Below are 18,006 nucleotides of genomic sequence, written 5' to 3'. Positions count from 1 at the left end.
GACCTTCCTGGAGTGGTGGTAGTGAGTACCATTATCATCTTTAGAGAGCTGAGCTCAGGTAACCCCCAGTACTGAGAGCAAAGAACTGACAAGATGTGTGTACAGAAATCCCAAGATTTCTTTGTATCTGTGTTAACTGCCTTCATTGCCTATAAAATCTTTGCTCTTTGTGTACTCAGAGAGCAGTCAAGGACTCCATCCCAAGTGCTGTTTCCCCTGGGCACAGCCTTAACAAAGTCTTGTCTGGTGATATTGCTTGTTTTGCTCTGATTTCTACCTTAAATTGAACAAAAGAATTCTTAGGTGAGCTGGTAATACTAAGAACTTGTAACAACAAAATGGCTGTGCTTTGCCTTTTTGTGATTCGAGTTGAGCAATAGTACCCCATGCGGACTGGTTAACAGCAGAACAGGTTTCTACTCATAAGTGATCTTTAAAATAACCCAATATGAGTCAGGCGTGGTGGTACACATATGTAACCCCAGTAGTTGGGAGGTTGAGACAGGAAGATGGCAGGTTTAAGGACAGTATCAGCAAGTAGTAAGACTCTGGAGGTGCAGCTTGGAGGTAGAATGCCCCTGGATTCCATCCCCAGTACAAAAAGCAATTAATAACTTAATATGGCTAAGGTATCTTTAAACAGGTTTTTGAAAAAGCATTCACTGAGAGATGATATTCCTAAAATAGGCCAAGGAGGTAATAATTATAAAATTATAAAAGCCAGGCATGCTGGTGTACACTTGTAATCCCAGTACTTGGGAGACTGAGAGGAGGATGACAGGTTCATGGCCAGTGTCAGATACTTACTAAGACTCTCTGCAATTTAGTGATACCATTTCAAAATAAAATATAATATATAGGGCTGGACGTATAGTTTGGAGGTAGAATACCCTTGGGTTCAATCCCCAGCACCTCAAAATAAATAAAAGCTCCTACTGATTGTTAAGAAGAGGACAAAGAACCCAATAAAAATAGACTATATATAATAACAATTTACATAATAGAAAATATAATTAGGTAATTGATACATACTTCATTAGTAGTAGGAAAATGAATATAAAGTAGCAATTAGATACCACTTTTCACCAACTATATTAGGAAAAAGACCATCAGAGCTCTGGGAGGATAAGAAGAAACAACATTGCCTTTGCAGGATGATATACTACAACCTTTTGGAAAAGTAATGTCATAGTACTTATTAAAATGTTAAATGCTGAATGCCCTTTGATCTAGCACTATCACCCATAGGAATCTAGTCAACTAAAATAAAAACTCCAATGCATAAGGAATATGTACAAGTATATTACTGCACAAAACTGTTGATAATCCAACAAATCAGAAAGACTATCGATCAAAAAGAAAACAGTTACATAAACACTGTTACATGTATTCTATAAAATATAATCAGTTGTCAAAAAGAATAATTAAACATATGCCATGAGATATTTAGGAACAAAAATAAGCTGCAGAATGATAAATTTGTATACAGAGAGAGGATAAGAGCATCAAATGTTAAGACAATCCATGCTTGAGTAAACAAGGGCTTTAATTTTCTCCAAGAACTAGGACCCATGAAATGCAGGTGCAGAGAGGTTTATATAAGGTCCTTCAAGTAGGAACAACTTATAGTATAAAACCAGAGACAAAGAACTCAAATCATTGCCCAAACATTTGTTAGATGGTGGGAAAGCCAGAATTGAGGGTTATTAATCTTTAGACTTAAATAAAAGGTCATCAGTGTTCAATGAATAAAACTATGTCCACGATATAAACAGTATGTGCTAAGGACCAGAATAATAATTTTTAAAATGGAGGATTCAGACTAAGTCTTTAGCAATATTTTATCCATCCAAAATAAACAAACAGGTCTTTAGGTATGAATATACACATCATAAAAGTTACAAATCTGAGTTTCAAAATAATTTCTATTTCGTAGTTTGTGCTTTATACAGGTTTATTTCAAGAAAATAATGCCAAACATCTCAAAATATATAATAAATAAGTAATGTATCCAAGAAAGAACATTTTATATAATTTACTTTTAGAAATTTTCTTAGGGACAATAGAAAATTCTCTTAGTTATATTGCTGACAAGAGATAAGAGTTAATCTGTAGAGCTCTATCTTGCATTATTTTATATTTTTCCTCCCTATCACAAAAATACTTTAATAATTTATATCTTCAAATACTGGGTTCCTACAAAAAATTCAGAGTTCATATGAATTACTACAATTAAACAGTAAAATATCTCTTACTTTTTGAACAATTTACAAGTACTAACACAATAAGTACAATTTATGCTTTCAACATTTTTGTTTCTTTTTTCACTCAAGCATAAAATAACAGGAAACTGGACAACAGATGAGAAAAAATATATACTGACTCATGTTTTAAAGGATAAAATTTTATGTCAATGTTGACACAATTAGCAGCTTCGTTTATATTAAGGAAAATGTTATCATCACATCGTAATATCATTCATTAAATCATACATCTTTTTCTTTTTTTTTTGCAGTACTGGGGACTGAACCCAGGGGCATTCTACCTCCAAGCTACACCCTCAGCCCTATTTTTTTTATTCTTTATTTTGAAACAGGGTCTCACGGAGTTGCAAAGAGCCTCACTAAGTAGCTGAAGCTGTTTGCAAACCCAGGTCCTCCAGTCTCAGTCTCGCAAATCCTGGGATTACAAGCATGCACCACCATGCCCGGCTTATACACCTTTATCTGGAGGACACAAAAGGTTCATTTGCTATGCCTATATATTTTTTCATAAATTAGCTGCAGGTGGGTAGACAGGTTGGAAATGAAATTCAAATTATCTACCACAACTTTTTGAACTTTAAAGCACTATAAAAGTATATTATTTGGCTATTTATAAGTTACTAGGGTTGCCAGGTGTGGTAGCACACGTATGTAATCCCCGTGCTTGGGAGGCTGAGACAGGAGGATCATGCAGGTTCAAAGCCAGCCTCAGCTACGTAGTGAGGCACTCAGCAACTTGGCGAGACCCTGTTTCCAAATAAAATATAAGTTACTAGGGTTAAAAGTTGCTTTGGAAAATAACTATGTTTAATAAAATTTCCTTTTGAGTATCTAAAACTAGGTTTTTCTACCATTTATTTTTATACTTTTATTGCATTATAGTCTACCTTTAAAATGATGGTATTTTCTAATATTTTATTATGTTCAAAAGAATATTATGTAATGATGACCCAGACTTCTGATTTCCAAGACTAATGTATAACAAAAGTAAATTTTAAAAAAATGGGCAAACTACACAAGAGTTGATTACTGGCATGTTTTGGTACTCCTCCAAATACTGTGCAACTTTTAGCTAGTACAATTAATGACTGCTGTATACAGACTATTTCTCTTGAAGAAATGCCTCTGTAAAACAAATGTTTATCATAATACCAAATGTAATAACTTTGGAGATCATACTAACTCAGAGAAGACAGAATGATTAATCATAGTTCAGGCTTTTTTTCTCATTAGTATTTTGGAAAAAATATTGCTACAGATAATTTGGCATGTGGGCACTTTTGTCTACATATTTTTATATTTATTTTTATGTTTATAACAAAATGTAGATTTTTTAAAGCAATGTGTAAGGTCATTTCTATCTATAATAGAATACACTGTCATAGACAATTTTAGTCTCCATTATCTGAAAACTTTTGAAAATTATCATAATAAATACTATAATTTTGCTAAGTAAATGCTTGGTATTTAATTTACTCTAACGTATTATAATGACAAATTTATGCAGATTATATCTGCATGATACATTTATCCCTAAAATTTCACATAATTATACCAATCTAACTCAAACATCATTCCATTCAATTTAACAACTGAGCAGCTAACAAATGCAAAATTATATCCTATCACTTTTAAACAATTCCACTACAACCCACAATATTTCATATGGCCTGTATGAGTCAGTACATTACAATAGAAATGTGTCACAAAACAGTATTTACTCTTGCTGTCATATACTCTGTCATTTCCTTTCTATTTAAATTTTTAAATGTTGCTTGTAATCCACTAAATTGATTTTGTAACCCATTAATAGGTCACAACCTACTATTTGAAAAAACATTATTATACCCTATAAGTATGTAAGGGATATATAAAAAGAATTGTAATAACAAAGCTTAAACACCTGGATCTGGCTTGAAGTTAGATAAACCCCATGCCTATTATAGTGTCACAAACCTTTAATTTTACCTTAGCTAAAGATAGTAAGACTCATTTCATTTAATTTTTTTCTGAGGTTCTACCAAAGAATCACAGGCTATATAAAGTAGTCGCGAAAGTGCAATACTTCAAAAATGTAACTTACTACTGTTGTAGACTCATTTTCATTTTTAATTTTTGTAACAAAAGAATGGTGTGGTAATACATCTTGCCCTAAACTTTCTAATTTTTCTGATTACCTCTTTCCTCTGAATTCAGAATGTTGTGATGAGTGTCTATTGTATTCTATTAGTGCAGCAATAGCAATGGTTGCATAATAAACACAATGCTTTGCCGTTTCAATCATTAAAAAAATTCACACTCCGCCAGGCATGGTGGCACTCACTTGTAATCCCAGCCCTTGGGAGTCGAGGCTGAGACAGGAGGATCATACACGTTCGAAGCCAGCCTCAGCTACTTAGTGAGAGTCAGCAACTTAGTGAGACCCTGTTCTAAATAAAATATAAAATAGGTTTGGGAGAATAGCCCGGAGGTAGAAAAGCCCCTGAGTTCCACCCCCAGTACCACAAAAAAGAAAAAAAAAATCACACTCTTAGCCAGGCTTGGTGGTGTACACTTGCAATTCTAGCATTTAGGAGGCGGAGACAGCAGGATCATGCAGGTTGGAACCCAGCCTCAACTACTTAGTGAGGCCTTTGCAACTCAGTGAAACTCGGTTTCAAAATAAAGAATAAAGCTGGGAGTGGTGGCCCACGCTTGAAATCCCCGCGCTTGGGAGGCTGAGATAGGAGGATCAAGCAGGTTCAGGTTCGAAAGAGACCCTGTTTCCAAACAAAATACAATAAGGTCTGGGAGTGTAGCTTGGAGGTAGAAGGGTTCCATCCCCAGTACCACCAAAATAAATAAATAAATAAATAAATAAATAAATAAATAAATAAATAAATAAATAAATAAATAAATAAATAGAATAAAAAAAATAGGGCTAGGGATGTCGCTCAGAGGTAGAATGCCCCTGGGTTCTATTCCCAGTGCCGCACAAAAAAAAAAAAAAAAAAATCACACTCTTGTGTCTTAAAATCCTATTTGAGGACTACTCTTCTTTATTTTGACATGATGGGTATGCACTATTAATAAAAATAGTAATAAGCCGGGCATAGTGGCGCACACTTGTAATCCCCGCGCTTGGGAGGCAGAGACAGGAGGATCGCGCAGGTTCGAAGCCAGCCATGCTGGCTTAAGAGACCCTGTTTCCAAATAAAAATATAAAAAATAGGTCTGGGAGTGTAGCCCAGAGTCTGTAGAAGGACTTCCAGGAACCCCAGTACCACCAAAACAAAATAAAAATAAATAAATAAATAAAATAAAAACAGTAATAAAATGATAAATGTCAGTATAGTAATTTCCCAACTTTTGTGAAGTGGTTCATGATGTCAATATAAATGTGGCTCTATTAATGTAGCAGCACATGGCCACCTGGAAAAATATATGCAATTCTAAAAAGCAATAGGACACTACAAATAAAATATATTAAGAAAATTATCAAAAGAAAAAACCGGAGTGCCTTCTATAGAATTCAACTGACTTATATCAGCTATAATTTCTAGTAAATCAATTTGGATTAAGTTTTGACTTGCTTATTAAAAAATATAAATAATTCCAATAGTAATTTATCAACCACCCAGGGGACAAATTATCTTATTAAATTCTCTTATCATTTGCTTAGTTTATACTCTATAAAATGCAGTGATTTTTCTTTTTAAATGTTTAAAAGAAGATAATGCTAAATTCTGCCAGCAACCAGTTAATAAGGATTAGAAACATATAAAAATTATTCTTACTAAGTTATTGTCATCCTGGAAAGCATAGTGCAAAGTTGTAATCCATTTATTATCTCCATTCACTAACACATCCCTTTCTTCACGAAAACAAGCAGTCTGAAAAGGAAAGAAAAAAGTTTTAGGGAATACTTTATATAAAACTAAGAAATATGTTATACAAAAAATGTTTTTTTCTTTTTTAAAAATGCTTTAATATGTTTATTATACCATTTCTCTGCGGAAGACATGTCAAATATTATATGATTTTTCAGCAACTCAAGTTTCAAAACAAACTGGGTTATTAAAGTAGTACACTTAAAATATTGTATGTTAAAATACTGCTATAGTTCAAAATAATCAAAAAACTAACAACCTTAAAACAACTTACCATCCAGATAATTTAAATATTCACATTTTGCCACATTTACTTCTGATCGTTTTAAAAAAGTGAGATACAGTTGTAACTTCCTACTGCTATCCCCTTCTCTCTCCCTCCTCTCATGTAATCAATAATCTGAAGACAGTGTACAGTCTACCAGTGATATGCTTTGATTGCATATGTATGTGAGCAAAAACAACAGAATTGGTCTTGAAAATTGACATGTTATAATTTTATCTGTTTTTAACCCTACTACTTTTTCACTTAATGATTGTTTCCCTTTTAATTGTTATGATATCCCAGTGGGTTGTTTATTTGTTGGTTGGTTGGTTGGTTGGTTGGTTGGTTGGTTGGTTGGTTGGTTTTACAGGGCTAAGGATTGAACTCAGAGCTTTGCATGTGCTAGGCAAGCGCTCTGCCACTGAGCCAAATTCCCAACCCCATATCCCATTGTTTTGATGACCAAAACTTATTTATGCAACTTCCAAGAACAGGATGTCTTTTCCAATTTTCTGTTGTTACAATGCTGGAATGAGTATATCTATACACATTTAAAAGAGTTCCTCTACAAATATACTCAGAAACAGAAATATTAGATATTAGCTAATTTCAATTTTATCAGATAGCAATTTTTTCTTCTTAAGCACTATACCAATTATTACCTCACCCCAGTGTATATCCTCAATTGCACATAGTATTATTCGATTTTTAAGTGGCTGCCCATATGATGGCTGTGAAATTATCTCATTGTTCTTCAGCTAACATATTCCTAATTATAGGTACAGGTCAATAAATTTATTGAACACCTGAACTTTCTTTTTAAATGTTCACTTTCTTTGCCATTTTCTCTAATGGCATACCAGAAACTTTAAAAAGAACTGAAAGGTAAAATAGAAAGTAAAAGTCTCCCTAAGTCATATCTCCACAATCTCTTTCTCTCCCCCCTCCTTTTTGGTACTGGAATTTGAACTCAAGGGCTTTCTACTTCCAAGCTACACCACCCCCAATCCTTTTATTTATGTAGGGGGGGGGTACTGGGGATGGATCCCAGGGGCTACCTCTAAGTTACACCCCCCCAGCCCTATTTTTTTTTTTATTCTTTATTTTGAAACAAGGTCTTACTAAGTTGCCTAAGGGCTCACTAAGTAGTTGAGGCTGTCTGCATGAACTGCAATGCGATCCTCCTGTCTCAGGCCCCCAAGTACTGGGATTACAGGTGTGTATCACCTCACTGAGACTCCATAATTTCAAAGTCCAATTCTGCCATAAAGTTACCACCATCAACTCTTTGTTCAGTATACTCTCAGAAAATTTGAGTATATGTAAGCATATACACATAAACATACATACATATCTTCTATTTTATTTTTCTTTACACAAATGAGATCATAGTGCTCTGTAAAATTGTTTTTCCAAGTAACAATATAATTGAACATCTTTCCATCTTAGTACACAGAGCCCTACTTCTTTTTCTGAATTGGCTACACCATATTGAAGACACACTGAAATTGTCATCACACAGTATTCTCTAAAATGGCTAGTTGTTGTGTCCAAAAAGGTAAAATAGCCATGATATAGAAAACAACAATTAACAATGCTGTCTAGTTAGCCCTAGTATTTCCAACGGATACCTATTAATTACTTGGATAAATAGATTTTCTAAGGCCAGGTATTAAATGGCAAAACAAAGAAAACACCAAAACAAATAAAGCTTAAACCAACCAAAGTGGGTACTTTAACCTATTGATTAGATTATTAAAATTAATGACATTATGCTTTAGTTCACTTTGGGGAAAAAACAAAATTGTGTGACCTACTTATAACTAAGCCCTGTCTTGTAACCGACCTAAAGTTATAGCTTATTGCTAACATTCAGAAAAGCTGTGATGGTTATCAGTGCATAATTTCCAAGTATGCATATTAAAATTGCAAACATACAAATTGCTGAGGCTAGCCTTGAACCTGCAATCCTCCTGTCTCAGCCTCCCAAATACTGGGATTATGAGCCTGCGCCACCACACCCAGCTAGAAGACTCTTTTTTTTTTTTTTTTTAGCAACAAATATAAAAGTTTAAATGTTCTCCTCACCCTCAGCCCAGGAATTTCAGTAGCAAGAAGTTTAATTTGGAGAATGGTTAATTTCTGAGTCTGCACAACATGAAAATTTCTTCATGTAAAAACTATCCTCAAAATCATTTTGACCTCAATGTATACAAACAGGAGCACCTTTGATTAAAAACACTTCATAGTCCCTCCTGTTTTTGTTTTACATTACACATATATCTTTAGTGGTAGTTATAGTACCATCTTCTCTCCTGGCATTTCTCTCTATGAAATACAAGTAAACTTGGTGAAGTAATTAAATCTATTAATAGTTTGTATCTCACTAAGAATTCACACTGTGGATAAACTCACAAAAATACTTCAATATATAGGTATATAAAGATTTTTACTATGACATGGTTCAAAATAGTAAAAATAAGAAAACAACCTAAATGTCCATTTGCATTTTTTTTTTCTTTTGGTGGTACTGGGGATGGATCCCAGGGTCTTTCTACCTCCAGGCTATATTCCCAGATCTATTTTATATTTTATTTGGAAACAGGGTCTTACTAAGTTGCTGAAAGCCTAACTAAATAACTGAGGCTGCATGAATTTGCATGATCCTCCTGTCTCAGGCTCCCAAGAGCTGGGATTACAAGTGTGCGCCACCACGCCCTGCTCAGCATTTTTAAATATAAATGACCACTGGATGTGGTGGTGCACATCTACAGTTCAATTACTTGAAAGGCTGAAACAGGAGAATCACAGGTTTGAGTCAGCCTCAGCTACTTAGCAAGACCCTCCACAACTTAGTGAGAACCTGTTTTAAAATAAAAATAAAGCCAGGCATGGTGGCACATGCTTGTAATCCCTGCGCTTGGGAGGCGGAGACAGGAGGATCGCGCTGGTTCGAAGCCAGACTCGCTGGCTTAAGAGACCCTGTTTCCAAATAAAAATATAAAATAGGTCTGGGAGTGTTGCCTGGAGGTAGAAGAGTTTTAAGGAACCCCAGTACCACAAAAAAAATAAATTAAATAAAATAAAAAATAAAATAAAATAGGGCTGGGTATATATATCTCAAAGGAAGGCCTATGGGTTCAACCCCCAGTACTACACACCACACACAGAAATATACACACACAGAAATATACACATACACACAAATGTTATATGACTCTTACCTCAGCTCGTTTCAGCATTTCCCATTTATTCAAAATTTTCATGGCAAATACCTTATCTGCATTTTTTAATTTTACTACAGCAACCTAGAAAAGATAAAAAAAAACATAGCTTTTAAAATATGACATATAATACTTCTTTCAGTCATCCATTTTCCTTTTTTCTCTCTGTAAAAAAAAAAAGCCAATTATCAATTATTTCAATGCAGCTCAAATTCTATGATCCTAAATTAAATAATGTAAGGTAAAAAGGCTGTATTAGTAAACATATGGTAAACCAGTAACTGTTATCTGTGAACACTGTATCAACTGGTTATTATACATTATATCCTCCTTTCCCAGTTTTCTGCTTGGAATTTAAACTTAACATCTATTGTTATAAGTAATTGACTGAAATGTACAACATGAAAGAAGCATATATTATTAATTAAATAATGTATGCCAAATTCCAACACAATATTACAGGGCATGCCAAATGCCAAAACAAGTATGTTCTTCAGGGATCAAGCAATACAAAAAAAATTTTAAATATTCTTATATTTTATTCCACATATTCTTACAAATTATACCACAATTCAGTAACACACACACACACACACACACACACACACACACTACTAGCAGCAATTAGGACTAAGAGTTTTACAAACTCTAGACTATACATCACTTCCAACAACAACAAAAAAGATATTTTTATATTTTCTATTTCAGTTATGGATAAAAAACTGTAAAAACAAATAAGACCATATTCTCACTCTTAATATAAACTAATTACAAAATGATTATTTCTATCTCAGTTTCAGTTTGACTAGATAAGCTTTACAGATTGTCAGATTTGCTATAGGGCTGAGGCTAAGCTGAAGAGACAAATATTAGAGATAATATTTTAAATTACTGAGAGGCAAGAATGAGGAAGACAAATAACTACCTGCCATACTTGGATCTTTTTTCTTTTTTTTTTTTTTTTTTTTTTTTTTTTTTTTTTTTGTCGGGTCTGGGGATGGAACCCAGGGGCTTTCGACCTCTGAGCTACAACCCCTGCCCTATTTTTTATTCTTTAATTTGAAACAGGGTCTCACTGAGTTGCAGAGGGCCTCACTATGTAGCTGAGGCTGTCCGCAAACCGTGATCTTCCAGTCTCTGCCTCCCGAATACTGGGATTACAAGCTTGCGCCACCAAGCCCGGCTTCATACTTGGGTCTTAAATGTCCCCCAAATATCCATATGGCACAGGATGGATGGATCCTCAGCACAGCACTTTCGGGGGGAATGACAGAAACTCTAAGAAATGGGTACTAGTTGGAGGCCTTTAGGTTGTTAGGGACATGCTTCTGAAAGAGTTAGGAACCCTGATTCTCTTCCTTTTTATCCTCTCCTTTCATGTCCTGGCTATGAAAAAAGCCAACAAATTATGGATTGAAACCTGCAAAACTATGTGCCAAAATAAACCTTCCTCTTTTTAAGTTGATAATCTCAGGTATTTTATTACCAGAATGGGAAGCTGACTAACAGTATTATAATATGCAGAAGGAGAAAATCAAGTACATACAGACTTTTAAACAAGGGATATTTTCAAGGACAGAACAGGTGTAAAGTCAAGTGACAAAAATCACCTATTTTTACTGTACTCTGATACAAATATAAATTTAATAAATGCCCTTGATGTACATAATCACTGTTAAGATTGTTTAAAAAGATTTTTGTCACTTGTCGCTAAGTTGCTGAGACTGTCTGCGAACCGCCATCCTCTGGTCTCAGCCTCCAGAATGCTGGGATTACAAGCGGGAAGCACCATGCCTGGCTCTAACTTTATAATTTCTAGCGACTCCAAATACTCAGGTACTTGTATACTCATACTTAATGGAAAGTTGGTGATTTACAAGTTTGGGAGTACTTTCTCACATCATTACCTGAGGAGAAGGAGGCACCTAAGTGTTAGCATATTCCAACCTTTTTTCCTACCTCAGAATGACTAAGGGCTTACTTGGTAGCCTTCCATATCTTTTGTTTCCTAATGGTAGGCTTACCTGCTTGGTATTCTTGTCCTTCTGTCCACGTGTACTTCCAGTTGTGTAATATTGATTTCAGAGTCTACAGAGTAGCCCTCCTTCTGTTTTTACCCTTTCATAAATCTTAGTGAAGTCTTGATTAAGCATCTCCTTGCTTGTTAGTACAGTCCCTTGCATTAAGTGTGAGCCCACTGGGAGAACAATTTAATTAACCCATCATTTCTCCAGACTTGATTTAAAAAAAGGACTAAAGATTGAAGTAATTGAATTTGAAATATTTTTTCTACCATTTTAATTGATGAAAAATTGTAATCATAGTCATTGTAGCTATTTTTGCTAATAACCAGACAGTCTCGGTTACTTAATGAGGCCCTCCGCAACTCAGTGAGACCATGTTTCAAATATAAAAAGACAACAAAATAGGGCTGGGTGTGTATAGCTCTGAGGTAGAATGCCCCTGAGTTCCATCCCCAGGACTGCCAAAAAAAAATTTATTATAAAGTTAAAAAATATTTAACAAAACAAAGATATATTTTTAAAACATTAAATATGGAAATGTTTTAAGCTCTTCATAATAAAAGTAATCTAATGTTAGAAAAGCTATATACACTACAGAAATAATCAGTATGAAACAAATGTTTAAGTATCATCAACTGTAGCTACAACCTGTAACTTAGGAAAGATAATACTATATTACATAGGATCTCAACATCCAAGAGACAGTTGCCATGGAGTTCTGCAAATCTGGTCTACCTTTGCTATATCTAGAATTCACCATACCTCCGCTGTTCTGTCTGACACCAACCTACTAGCATATCTTGTCTGAACTGCTCTCCTTTCCACTTCTGCCTTCACCCCTCCCCAAAAACAATCTATTCCCACCACTGCAGCCATAGTGATCCTGTTGAAACACAGCTCAGATCATAACCCTCTTCTGTGCTAAAACTTTCAGCAGTTTCCCATCTCATTCCAAGTAAAAATGAAAGTCCTCACTATATACTACAGTAAGGCCAACATATTCTGGCTCTCCAGCCCCCCAACTTCATCTTCCTCACCAGCTCACTCTGCTCCATGCACAACAACCACCTCACTCAACCACTGCTCAGGGTCTTTGCACTTGTTTTTCCCTGGGCTTGGAATCTTCTACTCCCTCTACTTCCACAGAGCATACTTTCTCACTGAAAAGGTCACTGGACACTTTCTATTCCATTTCTTTGTTTTCTTTTCCCCTTAGTTCTTTTCACTATTTAACAAACTATATATTTTATTTATATACTCTGTTTATTGTTTGCCTCACTCGCTAGAATATAAGCCCCATGAGAGCAAAAATTTTTATCTCATTTGTTCACTAGCTTATGCCTAGTGTGTGAGAATCAATAGGTACTCAATAAATATTTGATGAAAAATGAATAACTTGCAATCTGTGTGTGTATACATATGTAAAGTTATAAGGCATCAATATTCTCGAATGCAAGTACACTACTACACTGATACAGAAACTCGAAAGTAAAGCATTATGATTTATGAAGTGCATATCATATTATTCCTATTCACAGTCCTGATCTCTTAACAAACTTTCAAAGTCTCTAATTCAGGATTCAGCTTTAATTATCTTTTTTCTGTTACTGTTAACTATTATTTTATGTCTTTAGGTCCTTTTTATCTTTCCTGTATAAATCTACCATTGTTTTTTATTTATAATAAAAAACAAAACCTTTTAATTTTGGAAAGTTTACTATTTGAATGGCAATGGGCAGCCCAACACATATGCTACCTCATTTAATCCTTTCATCAATCTAAAGTAGGTTCTACAATTCCAACTTGAGAAATTAGTAAGCTACGGTTATGAGAACTTACTCATAGTCCCACAATTAATAAGTAATACAAGTAGGATATATATCCTACCTTTCTGATTACAGAGCTGATTTTAGTAATACAAGTAGGATATATATCCTACCTTTCTGATTACAGAGCTGATTTTTTATAGTATAGTAATAAAGAATAGCTATAACATATAAAGGTATATATTACACTTACAGTAGTAAAGAATAGTTTTGTAGATTCTGAAAAGTTCTTCCCATTTGTCATGCCTCTAATTTTTATAACTACTGACAAGTTAATGGGGATTGTAGTATTTGTGGAAAATCATTGCTTTGTGTTGTGTGTGTGACTGTGTGTGGTACTGGGGATTAAAATCAGAGGCATTCTATCTTTGAGCTACACCCCCAGCCCAATTTTATTTCTTATCTGGAAACAGGGTCTCACCAAGCTGATGAAAGTCTCACTGCTTGCTAAGGCTATCCTCAAACCTGTGACCCTCCTGTCTTAGCCTACCAAGTACTGGGATTATAGCTGTGCACCACCATGTACATCATTGTTTTGTGTTTCAAAAAACTATTTTGTACCAGGCGTGGTAGTGCATGCTTGTAATCCCAGCATTTGGGAGGCAGAGACTGGAGGATCACAGTTCATGGACAGCCTTAGCTGCTTAGTGAAACCCTCCGCAACTGAGACCCTGTTTCAAAAAATAAAAAGACTAAAAATTAGGGATGGGAGTGTAACTCAGAGGTACAATGCTCCTAGGTTCCATCCCCAGTACCTACCACAAGAGAAAGAAAAGAAAAAAAACAAAAACAAAAAAACTAGCCGGGCATGGTGGTACACGCTTGTAATCCCCGCGCTTGGGAGGCAGAGACAGGAGGATCGCGCAGGTTCGAAGTCAGCCGCGCTGGCTTAAGAGACCCTGTTTCCAAAAAAAAAAAATAGGTTTGGGAGTGTAGCCCCGAGGTAGAAGGGCTTCCAGAAACCCCAGTACCACCAAAAAAAAACTATTTTGTGAGTAGCCAGGAGTGGTGTGGTACACACTTCTAATCCCAGCATTTGGGAGGCTGAAACAAGAGGATTGTGGTTCTCAGACAGCCTCAGCTACTCAGTGAGGCCCTTTGCAATTCAGTGAGACCCTATTTCAAAAACTATTTTGTGATTTATCAATTTATGTTCAAAATATTTACTAAAAATTGGAAAAAAAATGTCTCTTTAACAATCAAACCAAAACCACCACAAAGAGCATTTAATAAATAGTCAGAAGTATCCTTTCTATGGAGAGAAAATTTATATGTACAGCAGCAATAATCAAAATATTTAAAAAATGGCATAGCATAGTCATCAACCAATAAGAACACTGACTATAAAAATACAATATGCAGCCGGGTGTGGTAGCGCATGCTTGTAATCCCCACGCTTGGGCGGCTGAGACAGGAGGATCGCGCAGGTTCGAAGTCAGCCACGCTGACTTAAGAGACCCTGTTTCCAAATAAAAAAGTATAAAATAGGTCTGGGAGTGTAGCCCAGAGGTAGAAGGGCTTCTAGGAACCCCAGTACCACAAAAAAAAAAAAAAAAAATACAATACGCAGCCAAACGTGGTGGTGCACACTTGTAATCCCAGCATTTGGGAGGCTGAGACAGGAGGATCGCAGTTCGAAGACAGCCTCAGCTACTTAGTGAGGCCTTTTGCAACTCAGTGAGACCCTGTTTCAAAATAAATAATTAAAAAATTGGGCTGAGGGTGTCGCATGAAGGAAGAATGCCCCTGGGGTTCCATCCCCAGTATTAAAAAAAAAATGTAATACGCCAGACAGGCAATATGGCACATGCCTGTAATCCCAGTATATGGAATTCTAAGAGAAGATGATTACAGGCCCAAAGTCACCGTTAGCAATTTATTGAAGCTCTCGGCAACTTAGTGAAACTCTGTTTAAAAATAATAAAGGGCTAGGGGTATATAGCTCAGAGGTAGAATGCCCCTTCTGGTAAGCGTGCGCACGCGCGCGCGCACACACACACACACACACACACACACACACGCTCCTATCAACTGTGCACTATCAATGGTGAATGATGCACTGTAAGTTCTTTTACTTTTCCATGAATCCTAGGAAAGCCAGAGTAAAAGAGTTTTTGAAGAAGGAACGTCTAAAAGTAATTCTCCTTTCAGACCCTAGGACTAGATTGTGCAGACATATACGGGCCTAGTTATAGTAATTAGAGGAAGCAAGCTAATTAAAAGCTTTTGACACCTGAAGCAGGGGTAGCAGGCCAAAGCAGCAAGCTTTCACAACAAGCTCTGAAGCCCAGAAGCCTTGAAGCTGCCGGAGCAAGGCTGGAGCAGGCAGAAGCGGTGAGCCACCAGGAAACTGTGGACAGGTAACACCCAGGGCGTAAGTTAAAGGTTTTCCTGAAAGCAAAAAGGAAAACCCAGCGTTAAGTTAAGCAGTAACTGACAACAACTGAGTTGCAGAGAGAAGGTTCTTAATTCACAGAGCTGCTGAATTTCAATTATATCTTGCTCCTTATTGTTTCCCTTGATTTATGCATTTCCTGCAGGAGTTACATAAATTATGCTTTTATTTACATGGATTTTTTTCTTTAAGAAAAAGCATAATTGATAGCAGTGTTCCTATCATATATCCATTGCAAGAGGTGGCCTATCCACCGGACATATATACCTATTTACAAATTCCTGGTAGAAAACAAAATTCTTGGAGGAAATCATTATCTGTTTAGGGTCTTTGCATTTATAAGCCTACTAGTTGATAAACACCACAGGGTATGTAAACCAAGCAGAAACGGTTTTATCAGGAATAAATAAGCAGCTCATAATCCAGCCAACACTAGTTTTACATACAAAATTAACTCTGTCTTAAAGTAACAGAGGAAATGATCAGCAATTTGTTTGTTGCTTTTATTTTACATACTTTAATCAGTATACATATAGAGCAAGAACATAACAAAAAAAGATACCTTCTCACATGAAATCTCAAATATTATCAGTCATGCCTTAAGTACTCTAACCTGACTCCAAAGATGTAAATGGCACTGGCTCATCATAATGATTTACATTATGATGTGAGACTATAATGCAGCAATAAAAGGATAAAAAATGAAATAAATTAAAAATAAATAAATATGTGGCACTGGCTTGTGACCAGATAGGACTTAGTCCTAGTCAACTAACTGCTGGACTGTATTGCTGCTAAGGCCTCAGCTCTACACCCTGTTCCTCAACTTTTCCAAGCATCAGGACTATAGAGAAAATATGGTAGTCCTCAACCATTCGTCTCACTTATTCTAATTTCCAGTTGCTTTTATAAAATATGTACATAATGTATGTGTATATATTATTTGTGTGTGTGTGGGGGGGGGGGTTAATGGATATTAAACCCAGAGGCATTCTACCTCTGAGATACACACCTAGACCTCTATAAAAAAAATTTTTTAAACAGGGACTCGCTAGGTTCATGAGTCTCACTATTTGCTGAAGCTGTCCTCGAAGCTGCAATTCTCCTGTCTCAGCCTCCCAAGTACTGGAATTACAGGCATGGCATGGACCAACATACCCAGTTAATATTCTTTTTTTTGAGGTCTGGGGATGGAACCCAGGGGCATTTGACCTCAGAGCTATACCCCCTGCCCTGTTTTTTTTTAATTCTTTATTTTGAAACAGGGTCTCACTAAGATGTGGAGGGCCTCACTAAGTAGCTGAGATTGTCCACGAACCGCGATCTTCCAGTCTCAGCCTCCCAAATGCTGGGATTACAAGCGTGCACCACCACGCCCGGCTAGCTTATATTCTTTAAGTATTTTTATTATTGCTTCTTCTTTTCCATAGCTCAATCTCAGCTAGGTCCTCAAATCTAACTGCATTCCCAAGATTAATTTTCTGTCGTTCCCAGAAGACCTTTACACCTCTTCTAACCATTAATGACCAGGAGGCCTATTTCCCAGCTAATAGATCCTTCACACGCCCTCTTACCATTTTAAATATGGCTTATTTCCACTTATCCTCAGCTCTTTTTCTTCTGAACCCCAGGAACAGCTAGGTGTCTCTACCACATTTCAAGGCTAACAGTATCATTAAGGAATTGATTTAAGGGCCCTGCCCTTCCTTGCCTTTTTGTCCTAATTGGATCAAAGACTTCTTTCCTGCCTTTAATTCTCCCTTTCTCCTAGGTTCTGGACATCAGCTAAAAACCTTTTCCAACACGCTTCCCCATCCAAAAAAAAAAAAATCAATCGACAAATAAACTGGACTACCACTCTACCACTCTACCTTCCCCTGGGAACTTATCACACATCCATTATCCACATGGCATCATTTCTCCACAGAGCACATTTTTTCTTTTCTTTATGTGAAACTGGAGGTTAAACCCAAGGGCATTCTTCCTTTAAACTACACCCACATCCGTATTTTATTTTTTATACTGAAATAGGCTCTCACGAGATTGCTGAGGGTCTCACTAAGTTGTTGAGGCTGGCCGCAGACCTGTGATTCTCCTGTCTCAGCCTCCCAAATACTGGGGTTACAGGAGTGTGCCACC

The 18,006-nt window shown here is 36.1% G+C and overlaps 1 protein-coding gene across 11 annotated transcripts in view; it reads right to left on the bottom strand.

Moving 5' to 3' along the window:
- The window catches only part of CDC42BPA (CDC42 binding protein kinase alpha), a gene marked incomplete at both ends in the record, with an annotated part of 335,066 nt that overhangs the window by 219,787 nt on the left and 97,273 nt on the right, over positions 1 to 18,006 (bottom strand). For all 11 annotated transcript variants that reach the window (XM_080699099.1, XM_080699104.1, XM_080699105.1 and 8 more), the window contains 2 exons: positions 6,041 to 6,136; positions 9,623 to 9,706. In XM_080699099.1, the coding sequence (XP_080555225.1) occupies positions 6,041 to 6,136; positions 9,623 to 9,706 (180 nt within the window). The remainder of the gene's footprint in view (positions 1 to 6,040; positions 6,137 to 9,622; positions 9,707 to 18,006) is intronic.

This window comes from Muscardinus avellanarius, assembly GCF_963383645.1.
Source record: "Muscardinus avellanarius genome assembly, chromosome: 7".
Classification (NCBI taxonomy): Eukaryota; Metazoa; Chordata; class Mammalia; order Rodentia; family Gliridae; genus Muscardinus; species Muscardinus avellanarius.
Note: the sequence above shows the minus strand (reverse complement) of the source record. Positions and strands in the feature narration are given on the sequence as shown.